Genomic DNA, 12,731 nt, shown 5'->3' on the forward strand with positions numbered 1-12,731 from the left:
CTAACATTATTTTTTATATCTTATCATTACATTCTATAAGCTTCCACTAAAGAATGCAATAGTAGGAAAATGTAAAACAGAGCCTGGAAAGGACAAAACAACAGCAAACATCTGAAACAGAAGTGGTAACTTCCAAATGGTTTCCAACAGCTAAACTGCAATGCTAAAATAGAGGAATTGGAAGCAATAAAAACAATGTGGAGATTGAGGGGTCGTGCTAAAGGAGAATCCTCATTGCTGGTGAAGCTCTGAGCCACTCCATGAACTGTATTACAAAGCAAACCAAAACCTTTACTGACTTCACTGGCAGTGTCCATTGAGCTCAAATCAAAGAACCAACCATGGAGGGCCTAACTGCTTCTCCATTCCAATACAGAAACTAACAGAATCACAGATCAAGAAACTCAAGCTATCAGAACAGCACAGAGACTACCAAGGCAAACCAGAGAATTCTTGATTGGGCCAGGCCTTGCCCAGTCATTGCCTTTTTTATAGCTCTGAAAAATCTTCTGGAACGTGAAGTATAAGATACAGCAATAGCCACTGGGAACTGTCAGTTCTATGAGTTTTCTGTGCAAAATTCTGTCCAGACATGGCATGGAAGGCATTAGCTCTTGACACAGGCTGTGGGATTCTCTTTTGGTGTCTCTGAGATCACACTTTCTCACAAGGAGACTGATGGCTGGGGAAGATGCCTCCCAAACACTAAAGAAATTTTCAAAATCAACAGCTGAGGTGCTTGAAGAGACACCAGTGGTGTAGTAAATTTATTAGAAATTAATTTTTTTTCAGAAGATCCTTCCTCCTTTAGAGCACCTAGCCTTGGCAGGGAATGGGTGCATGGCAGCCAGGGCTACCTCAGACCACACTGCCCGTCCCCTCTGCCCACTGAGGTGCCCTCACTGTGTCCTTGTTCCAGCTCCCCAGTCCAGGAAAGGTCCTGGAGATCAACGAGTGACCAACTCTGTGACCTGGTGACACAACTGTAAAAAAGGGAGTTCCAAAATACCAAACTCCATCTCCTTTTTCTGCTCAGTGGAAACATAACCCAACAACATGACAAGGTCATATAGTAAAACATACCAACAAAGAAAATTAGCTGTCCAAAACACCGCTTTTATCTGGGAAAACACTAAATGCAAAAGACAGAATAATGCAAAAGATTATTATATATTAATTCTGAAGATTACAGAACTCTCCAGCACTGAGCAGAAATTAAATTCTACAAAACAGTAAAGGGTTTGGGCACAGGTATCATCTCTCTCTTCAGTCACTGATAAATTCAAATGGTACAAAAAAAATATAGCTCATTATATACAAAGAGGAGAAATACTTAATTCATGCTTTATTTTGTTTACTGTGGTTTTAGATACAAACAGTCAAGAAAATTTAGGAATAGGAGCAAAAATGATGCAATAAACATTGCAATTACTGTGATTCACCTGCTTAAACCTCTGATTAAACTTGTAGACAAGCAGATCAGCAGGGGTAGTAAATTTTCATACCCTACCACATTAAATCTTTCATTGAAACAAATTAGTCATTCTTCTTTACTTATATATTTTTAGTTATGACCATTTATCAATTAGATAAACTCTTATCTTGCTTCATATGGCACTGGGTTTTCTGTTCTGACCCAATTTACATGCACAAAAGCCTGCTTGTAAGAAACTGATGAACATCCACTCACTCTTTAGGAAAATAATTGGCATTTATATTACCACAGTGTGTTCCACAACATGGAAACTTACAGGAGAAATGAATGCAGGAACTTTTCACTTTTTTCAATCAGCACATACAATACTGTGATAAAACTGTATGCGCTTGTACTTTTCCTCCAGCAGATTTTTATGAGGAATCCCACTGCAATGCCAAAATGAAGTTTAGCACAACTATGACTCTAAAACCCCAAATCGAAACAAACAGAAAACTCCAAACTCTTTGTAAGTTTTGTTCACCATTGTCACAGACATCTTTTGTGAAAAATCCTTTCCTTAGGATTTTTCCTCCTGAGAAGCTGGGAGGCCTCAGGAACAAAATGTAAACAATGGTTATCGGTTATCTGCTGCTGTGGAATGTAACAGGTGCATCTGATTGGTCTCATGTGGTTGTTTCTAATTAATGGCCAATCACAGTGAGCTGGCTCAGACTCTCTGTCCAACACAGGAGCCTTTGTTATCATTCTTTCCTATTCTATTCTTAGCTAGCCTTCTGATGAAATCCTTTCTTCTATTCTTTTAATATGGTTTTAATGTAATATATATCATAAAATAACAAATCAAGCCTTCTGAAACATGGAGTCAGATCCTCATCTCTTCCCCAATCCAAGAACCCCAGTGAACACCATCACACACCATTTTTAAAGGAGCGAGAATTGTCACCACCCATAAAAACCAAGCATCCCAAACTATTAATATTAGAGGTAAATGTGATAACACCAACATAGGAGAAATTCTTCCACCTCCAGATGTGCAAAACTTCAACTACTTTGATGCACTCCTCTTTCCATGGCAGCTCTAAACTCTTTATTCCCTGTCCCAAAGGGATCTTCACTGCTGTGTAGCCTCTGTGGATGGCAGGTGAAGACCTGGCACCTCCACCAGCTCAGTGACAGAATGAACCAACAAAACACACTTTACACCTGCTGGTAAAGGCTTCCAACAGCTCCCCAGAGTAAGGGTCATTTATTCGGTCTACATCCAGTCACAATCCAATCAATGAAAAACAATTTGTCCAAATTAACATTCATGATTCCTTCTGACACCAAACCTGCTCGTGGTTATGAATGCGCATATGAAATCATAATACCCCCAACAGATACTGACAGCATTTAGAGTTCAGTACTGGCCAAATGGGTGTATACTAAATCTAATTTAGTAATCACCACTTTAAATATGATATAATTTACACCTATGTGCAGAAAAGTAATTTAATCTTATTTCATTTTAACTACCACATCATCTATATGTGCGTAATTATTATTTAATCAATCAAATAAACTATTTTGAAAAAAGAAATATAAAAAATAATAAAATATTAAAAATAAGAAAAAAATAACAGTAATAAGAAAATGTAAAAATAGTAAGAATCACAAAAAAATATAAGCAATATAAAAATTAATAGGAAATAGAAAAATATTTCATAAAAAGACTGGCAGTTGATAACCCACTCATCCCAACAGAAGTCTGTTAATCAACTGAACTTTTTTTTTTGAATATCCAAGATAAATACAAGTGATTCTTAAGTGAACCAGAATAAAGGTCAGTAATTTACAGGAAATATGGAAAGCTCTAAAGTCACCTCCAAAAAGCAGAAGCATAAATGTAAATTCTGAGTCAACCTGGAATTTATTACTACACTCTGTCCCAGCTACAACAAGGATCAAGAGCTGCATATGATAAAAAGTCCATTTGAAGCAATATTTTCCTAATATTCAGTGATCAGCAATTAGCTGATTTTTTAGTTTTTCCTTATGCTACTCTTCTTTTGATTTTTCTGATAGATGTTTAAGAACATTCTAAACATTATTTACCAAGTGAAACCAATGGAATATTTTTCTTTCAGTCAATTTAATACATGGAATGAGCAGACATCTGAAAATCCAAATCCTCAATCATCAATTCATACCCCAAAGAAGTCTTCCCAAAGTGCCAGGCAATCCAAATAACTGGGAATAATCTGAATTAAGTAGGAGGAATTGAGCAGAGGAAACACGTAATGGATAATTCTGTGTAACAAACAGTGTAAAAGCTCCTTTCCCTTTCAAAATTCTTTACATATAAGCCATCAATTTGTTACCTTCATTCCTCTATAGAAATATATATATATATATATGCAAGTATACAATTAGAAATATCCTTGTAACAGAAATTGCAAACTGTTCAATTGAACATAAAGAACTTTTCATGGACAACACAGTCTGACTTGTGAATGCTCTGTATGCATTATTTACATAAAACCAACAATAACTTCCCTAAGCTTCTTATATTTCATTATTAATTAGCTTTGAATAATTAAAAAATATATTATCACTGGACTTACCCATAATGGTTAAAGCTGTGGCTTTTGTTAAATCTTCTTTCATTGATTCAATTATTTCGAGATTACCACCATCCAAATTGCATCTACTTATGGTTCCATTTCCTGAACTGATCCAGTAAAGCTTGTTCTCCCCATAATCTATTGATAAACCTGTAATTAACACATACAACTTTAACTGTGGCTTTAATGGATGATATACATTGTTAAACTGATTTCATTATGAAAGTGCATTACACATTAAAAAAATAATTTGCGAAAACTAAACTTGGTCATTTCCTATGGAAAAAACCCCGGGCTTTTGGAAAGAGGAGTTTCTTTTATTTCTTTCAGCACTTACGAAAACCAGTGACTGACTGATGAAAGAGCATTATCTGGAAATGAGGAATTACTTGAATAAGCTGAAGTCCTAAGTAAGGGTATTAACAACTCGTGAATGCAAACCAGAAGCCATCATTTATATTTTAAAATTATCATTACACAGGGAGGTGGTAAACAAGGTACTTTTTGTGATTCAGAACTATAAAAAGTCTGTTCTCTCCCCGCTTAGGATGATGAAATACCAAAATCTAATCCAAACTCCTGATAAATTTATAGTATTACTTTTCATTTTGATTCATCGTGAACAGACCTCATAATCAGTTCTTTGGAGCTTGAAGCAAGAGAACTGTCAACACAAAGACTTGCAAAATAAGCTACTAAATGAATAAAGTATAGAGTTTTCTGAAAGTAAGGGCAAAGAACTAGGAGATAATGTATTTCAGACTTCTGTAATCCTTTAAAAATGTTCAAGAAGTGGCAGCAGGAGATTTTCCACAGTGAAATATTCTTGGCATGGCAACAATACCCGCCATAACAATTTGCTTCAGTGCTCCAGCTTTCCCAGAACTCATGCTAAGTATCCAGCAGCAAGTTGCCAAAAAATAGTGTATTTCACTGCATGGGTCAAGCTCTGGATATTGTACTGTAATCTTTTCCATCGTGGGGAAAGATGTTTTGGACACCCTGACAGGAGAGAGCAGTGCCATGAGCTGCAGCCCTTACAGCTGCCATCGTGTCACTACTTCTTCACGCACGTTTGACACAGAAGGCCAAAAGGTGTGTCTGCTTTCTGAGCTTCTAAAAATCACCTTTCCAATCCCTTTGCAGGGACTGATATTTCCTTCCACCTCTCTGCAAGGGTATTATCCAGGAGGAAACATCACATGCTGGGGAGAGAATCTGGGGCAGTGCATTCAGGAGGGACTCGTCTCCCAGTGTCACATCCTCACCAGCTTCCCTTCCAACACAGAGCACCAGGGGTCCCGGACACGGGCACAGCACAGGCAATTCCCAGCACAGGGAACTTCCCTGGGAATATCAGCGTGGCTTCACAGGGAATACACCAGCAGGAAGGCTCCCCTGCTCCGAGATGAGCAGCATTTGGGATCTGCCAAAGCTCCTGCCCGCGAGCTGCTGCTCACAGATTGCCCCCGGATGGGATCTGTTTGTGAGGCTCTGCCAGGGCCAGCTGAGCAGCAGTTACAGCCCTGTCCTGTCTGGTTTATACTGCACATATCCAACTGGTGCTTCTTCACACAGGCACTCCAACTACACACCATCAATTGACATGAAAAACATTCCTGTCTCCTTCTACTCAAGTCTAGCGCGTTATTCTCCCCCAAACACTTTCTACCTATTACCAACCTTTGCAAAAATACAGTATTTGCAAAATAGGCAGAGCATGTTTAAATAGATTTTTTTTTCAGAAATTGTCCTGCTTTACTAATGAAAACAAGTGGATTATTAGCCATAAGCATCGCAGATATTAACGATTGAATTCAAATGTAACTGACTGGCTTAAACCTTATGAACTGCTAAAGTGAATCTGAACGTGAGAATTGGACAATGCTCTCAGGGAATTCAAATGAGCAAATGATTTTCCCAACAAAGTATAAAATTAAGCAGGAATTCTGAATTCCTAAGAACACAGATTGTTGGCACTCCAATGACCAGTTCTATCAACAAATATATGTGTTAGCACTGTAGACTTTAGAACTGCAGAATGGACCAACAAACCATAACTAGTTTGTACTAGTTAAGAGAAAAATAAATTATATCATCTGTCATTCTCAGAGTATCAGTTCCCAAAGTTTCCAAACTAAAAATACTCTTGGTACTAACAGAAAATACTATAATTGAAAAATTGTCTCCTTGTTTTGACGGAGGTCAAATAGGAGAAACAAATCCATCAGCTTAATTCAGGTCACAGAATGGAAAACTCTTATTTTTCAAATTCTGAAATTTTACATCAAGAACATCCCATCAATTTCCAGGATATCCAACTCTAATAAACCAGATATTTGTCTTTTTCAGCAATCTACCTGAGAACTCCCCAAACACTCAAAATTAGCACTGCATGAACTAGAGCTTCACTTAAGGAAAAAGACAGTTTTCTCAGAGCACAAATGAATTAAATTAAGGTTTTAAGACTGCTGCTTTCTAAATGTTTAGAAGGATTTCATTGTTCTTAGCATGGGACTGTATTTTGCTGATGGAAAAAAATATTTAAACCATTGAAACTGGTATTTTGCATTTATTTTATTTAAGAGGTTGATACTGGAAACCCTAAGCATTGCAATTTAGGGCCTTGAGACTTCTGATCACAAAATATTCAGAGCAAAGTTTTGCACACAGTCCTTAATATTGTTCTAATGTTATTAAAAGTGGTTTTTTCTTCACCTTAAAAGTAGTGGGTTTGCCACTCTTTTCTCTTCAGATAAAAAGGTAATTGTCTCTTCAAGGGGATAGACAGATAATTTCATCAACAGTAAAACAGTTATCAAGTAATTTCTACAAAATTCATTGAATTTAGGCTGTAAAATGCATGTCATGTTGCTCTTATGTCGAATTTATTGAATTCTTTAAATCACTTTCACTTCTACTTGCTTAATGCATTCACTTGTAAAAAAAAAATGTTTTTAAATCACTTTATTGGTGGGCCATTAATAAGGCAGCAACAATTGACATAACTACTTTAACTCCCTAAAAAATGAAATTATCTACAAAGAGAGACTTGAACAAAACAAAAAAATACACATGGAAAAAGCTATTCTTTTTTTTTTTTTTAAGTGCCATAATTTATCAATTATGTGAATCCTCAAATACTAAAACTGAGGTTAAGTCATAATATGAAATTCATGCTTCAATGTTGCATTTTCCTCTGTGTGAAAAGTTAAAGGCCAGTCTATATTTTGATTCTGTAGCTGAGATTCCGGGGAAGGATCAACATTTGCAGTCAAAGCCTCTCACAAATATCCATGACTTATTAAAACCCTGACCTCCACATTTTTGTAACCATGCTACAAAAATTGAGAAATACAGGTGGGCTCTCCTTCAGTCTACTGTAGTCCTAAAAGTCAATATTACGCCACTAAATCTACAGTGGATTTCAGTTTGAATGGGCTAAAAATATCTTAAATTGTGAAACACAACAGTAACACAAGTGTTGTTCATTTCTTTATGTCTGTTCTTATCACTGTAGATGAAAAACATCAGTGTACATTTAAATAGGAATTCAAGATAATGTCCAAAATAAAACACTCTCAGTTAAAAAAGAAACAGGAAAAAAGGTATTTACCAACAGGATCTTTTTGATTCTGAAAGAGAATTTTGCTGTTGCTGCCATCCATGTTTGCCATGTTGATTGTGTTGCCATCCGTCCAGTAGAGCTTCCTGAAGAGGAGAATTTAATTATTTACAATATTGCTTTGTACTCACAGTGTTTCCAATGAGTCAGTAGTGAAAACATTCATCAATTTAGGAGACAAAGTGCACAACTAATAAATAATAAGTAAAATAATACTTATGTTATTTAATCAGCAGCCTTCTAAAGGAAGTATTCAGACAAGATATTTTCAGTAAAATCTTTAGAATTCATGCTTTTAAGTTTCAAAGAAAACAGAATGGCCAAACTTAAAATATAAATGAAGAGCCACCTTCTGATGAGCTTTACAGCAGTTTATTTATCACAATCATGGACACCTTACCCTTTTACTGGGTGAACTGCAAGACACTGGGGTTTATCAATTCCATGGATGATTGAGGTTTTCAAGGAACCATCCAAATGTGCCACGTTAATTTGGGTTTCATCAAATTCTGAGCTAATCCAGTATAAATTACGGGATATCCAATCCACTGCAAGACCTCTGATACTCTGAATATCTGCAAAAAGGGAAAGCAGTTTGTTTGATTTTCTTTCTGGATTGTTGTCAGTGTTAGGGATAAAAAATAAACAAGAATAATTTATTCTACAGTTTGTTAACAATACTGTGAAATATTCTATTCAGATGGATTTATTAACTAGTTGCCAAGAATTAATAATCTTTATTTTTCTTCCTGGGCCTGATACACTAACAATAAGAACATGAAAATCACGCTGAATATTCACAGCATGAAACCTATTATCCCAAAAAATTAATCAGAGGTGCTGAACTTCTGCATTGTATTTTTCTATTTCAGAAAGTGTTTATTGCTCAGCGGCATTCTAAAACAGTGCTCTGCTGAAATTTAAAAGCCTCCTTCCTACTTCAGCTCCACAAGGCTCAGTGCAGAGGTTCTGGATTAAAACCACTGGTCTAGAGCATAGTTCTGTAGCTCTTAAGTACTTGTGTCACTGGAGAAGATCACTGGTTTTATTTTTGAAGGCTTTGAAGACTTCAAGTTACTGCCCTGCTTTCCTTGATATGGCAAAACATCCGTCAGCCAAAGGGAAGCAGGGAATGAATTCTTTATTTTGCTTTCTTGCCGTTCATAGCTTTTACTTCTCAAATTAAGTTGTTTTTTATAAGATACACAAGACTTTTCTCACTTTTACCCTTCTGATTCTCTTCCCCATGAAGGAGCAGCTGTGGGGAGCTGAGGGTCACAGCACCATTATTACCTGAGGCAGCAAAACAGGAATATGATAAGGCTGATTTGGTAACTTGATGGTCTTCCTTAGCAAGGTATTTAAATAAATGTCAATCTGTGTTAAAATCTGCCTGAAATACTGAGTGGAAAGTCACTGCTCCATCCTAGGTACCAACATACCCTGGGTTAATAGTGGTTGGCATCTTTGTGGAGAAGGGAACAGGCCAAGGGTGATCCAATGATTCATTATAGTTCATCATTTATACACATCTCCTGTCAGCTCCACGTGGTAATTTGCCCTGACAGCATTATTGCCCTTGACAAACTGACATGGAAGTGGCTGAGGACAGGTTTGCACGTCCATGAGGCTGAGCAGTGACTGGGCATTAGGAAGTCTGCCAACATCACAGAATGCAGCAAAGAACACCAAACACACAGTCCTTGACCCATTTTAAATTGCTCCCCTGCCCTTCTGGTTTTTTTTTTTTTTTTTTTTTTTTTTTTTTTTTTTTTTTTTTTTTTTTTTGCTTGTAGGATAGAAAATAATAATTTTATACTCTTAAAAAGATTAAAGTATGACTTGGCATCTTTGTGACACTGGCATGAGACTTCACCCAACGAGAAGCCCAGCAGGATGTGCTCACAAAGCTTCTTATGTTCTTATAAGAAGTATAAAAGTATAACTGCAAGCAAATGAGATACTTTACACATAATAAATAGTCTTTACAATGTTTTGATGTGCCAGAACACTGCAATTTTCTCAAACTTATGATAAAAAAGTTACATCTGGAACTAAAAAAAAAAAAAAAAATCAAAACAAACCACAAAAACTCTACCACAGAAACCACCATAATAAAAGGAATATGAAAGAATAGCATATTTCTTTTGGTTTCATTAAGTTCCTTGACAAGTTCAGTGGTTTTTGTATAATAAACAGCTTTTTTATTCTACTACTTTCTGAAAAAAAGCAAGCAAAAAGTTCCTCTGTGGGGCACCTGAATACCTGATATAAAGATCTCTAGCAGGCATTCTACGCCTTGTTCTCATTACTGGGACTGAAAAACATATCTGATTATTAATAAAGTTATCTCTGAAAAAGCAGGGGGAAAAAAATAGCTATGCAAAAAAAATGCATTCACAGTCTAGAAAATGGGGAAATTGCCATATTTGTCCAAACATTTCCCAGAATGTGCTAACACAGAAGAAATTTCGTCTAAGGTGACACAAGGGGCGAGAGCTTGAACTCTTTTCTACAGTCCCCAGATAATACACTATATGGTTTATTTGTTGTCCAAGTCAGAAAAGGTCTGATCTTACACAACTGAGCTATTTCTTTTCTCTTCCCCAGCAAACATTCCTTAACTGTTGGGGAACCAGAGTTTGCAAAATTTGCTTTCACATAATCAGTTTTTCCTATTTTCAAGCAGATAGGTTCATTACAAAGTAGAACAATAAGTGCTTTCAGGAGAGGAACTGCCTCTGGAAACACAAACCAAATGTTACCAGGGACAAAAAATGGTTTTCACTTCAGTACCAGGACTACTGAAATAGGGTTGAAGCAATCAGATATAGACTTTATATTCATTAAGTTTCTGTGCTTATGTACGTATTCAGTACAGAAAAAAAAAAAAAAACCTACATTACACCAGTATCACCAAAATTACCAGGCTGCCATGTTGTGGTTTCACTAATGGTCCCAAAGCTGGGAGATCTACATGGACTGGAAAGAGCAAATAACCCTGACAGAGCCAGTTTCATTGCTAGGTCAGCCTAGGTAGCCAAAGGACACAGGAAATTCCTCAGTGCAAAGCTATTTCAGTACACTGTGCTTCTCCTGCTTTTTATCTTTATTCTTTCTACCTTCAAGACATTAGCTTCCTTTTTTTGCTACACATTTCAATCTTGTAGAAAATCAATGCAAAATTACATCTCAATTTGTTTACATACAATTGAATTATCAACCAATAAAGTGAACTGATATGCTAAAGAAAATTCTGCTGGCCTATTGTTTAGATCAATTATCCAATACCAGGGCACGTTACACATATCAACAATGTTCCTATTTTATCATGCTCATTTACCTAGAAGGAATTATTTTTTACTTCAATGCTGTGCTGTTTACCTCTTGAAATGATGGTTTCTAAGCCAGTCCCATTGATGAAGGCACGTTTGATGGTCTGTGTTTTCACATCAGTCCAGTATAAACGTTCCTCAACAGCATCAAAATCTATGACTGTCACATCATCAATGTCAGGAACAGTGAAGGCTGTGATGAAGTTGAAGTATGGGTTCTCTATGTCCACCCCTCTTATTTCTGAACGCCTTGCATAAAGGAGAAACTTCTTTCTTTCTGTTAGAAAAAGGGAAATGTCATTCCTCATATTCTTCACAATATCCCTAATAGAAATCAAAGTCATTCACTTGAGAGCACTTTACAAATGTGTAGATGACATTTATATATGTGATTAAACATCTCCAGAAAACCTGCAGCCTAGTGACACTTGAGAAATAATGTTATAGAGCATGAAAATCACAGAAAAAATATAAGAATTCTGTATATTGGACATTGTCACCACACCTCTAAATCAATATGAGTGTGAAAGAAAAAAATGTTGAAAATGTTGTTTTAAAAATTTTCCTCTCTTTAGTCCACTCAAATAAATCCTGTTTCACCTGCACATCATAAGAGATATTAACATTTGGTATCTCAGGGTATCAGATTCACTGAAAAAGGGAAGTTTTGCAAACAGCAAATGTTTGTGTGCGAAAAGCTAACAGTTGGAACAAAAAGGGCAAATTGGTTGTTTTAATTTACACCTCCTATAGTGAAAAGGGATGATAAATTAATGGCAAAGCAGAGCTCTCTTTTTAATCTCAAAATTCTTAACGGTTGTTTGTTTGCAGATGCTTGCTCCAATAAAAGTAACTTTGTTTCCCTGTAATATCCCTGACATGCCAAAATATTATTTTCTTTTCTATTTCTTGAATGTTATTAATCAATAGTAAAAAGGATAATTTAGTACAAGGTTTTATAGATAATACACACAATTACTTGACATTTCAAGGGCTTTTAGAGCTTAAAAGTGTGTATTGCAGTTTTTTATAAAACTTCCCTGCAAGGATGCACTCCTAATATTTACTCATTGTTTTTTAATCCTTGAAAATGAAAATAAGACAACTCCAGAGCAGGTAGAGATTTAAGGTATTAAGCATCTTTTTGTTATTCACCTTACCTGACTCAGAATGTTGGGAGGATGCACATTTCAGTATAAAGCTTTCTGTTTTGCAGAGATAAATTTTATGAACACATCACACACAGCAGCAGCACAAAGGAACAGCTGTGGCAGCAAATATCAAAGCACCACAGACCTCAACTATTAGAATAAGTCATCGATTCTCAACAAGCAGCCTCTCCTTTAAAACACACCTTTAAAAAGCACTGTGCAGATCTTATTTTTAACATTAATATGCCCGTTGATTCTAAAATCAATGCAATTGCCAGGCTGTGGGAGGAAAACGTACCATAACATGTTTTTTTGTCTGGAGACAGTTTCATCAGGTGTGGGCAGGCACAGGCAGCGCTTCTGTTGTGATTGATCAGACACATGTGAGAGCAGGGACCCCTGCCCTCGTTGGCAGCACAGGGGTTGGGAGCTGAAACAGAATCATTGAAACACACGACATGTAAAAACACTTGTTAAAAATCAGGGTTTGCCAAAGTGAAAATTTGAGAAAGTGAAAATTCTGTCTGAAGACAAAGCCAGTATAAGTGATTAACTGGGCTTTTGCTCTAGTAATTTCTT

The 12,731-nt window shown here is 36.3% G+C and overlaps 1 protein-coding gene across 1 annotated transcript in view; it reads right to left on the reverse strand.

Annotated features, from left to right (window-relative positions):
- Nucleotides 1-12,731, reverse strand: part of LRP1B (LDL receptor related protein 1B) — a 299,771-nt gene that overhangs the window by 159,597 nt on the left and 127,443 nt on the right. Inside the window, exons 25-29 of the mRNA XM_058810030.1 lie at nt 12,451-12,582; nt 11,051-11,278; nt 8,067-8,241; nt 7,658-7,752; nt 4,042-4,191 (exon numbers count right to left, since the gene is read on the reverse strand). Coding sequence (XP_058666013.1) covers nt 4,042-4,191; nt 7,658-7,752; nt 8,067-8,241; nt 11,051-11,278; nt 12,451-12,582 — 780 coding nt within the window. The remainder of the gene's footprint in view (nt 1-4,041; nt 4,192-7,657; nt 7,753-8,066; nt 8,242-11,050; nt 11,279-12,450; nt 12,583-12,731) is intronic.

Source organism: Ammospiza caudacuta, chromosome 8 (genome assembly GCF_027887145.1).
Source record: "Ammospiza caudacuta isolate bAmmCau1 chromosome 8, bAmmCau1.pri, whole genome shotgun sequence".
Taxonomy (NCBI): domain Eukaryota; kingdom Metazoa; phylum Chordata; class Aves; order Passeriformes; family Passerellidae; genus Ammospiza; species Ammospiza caudacuta.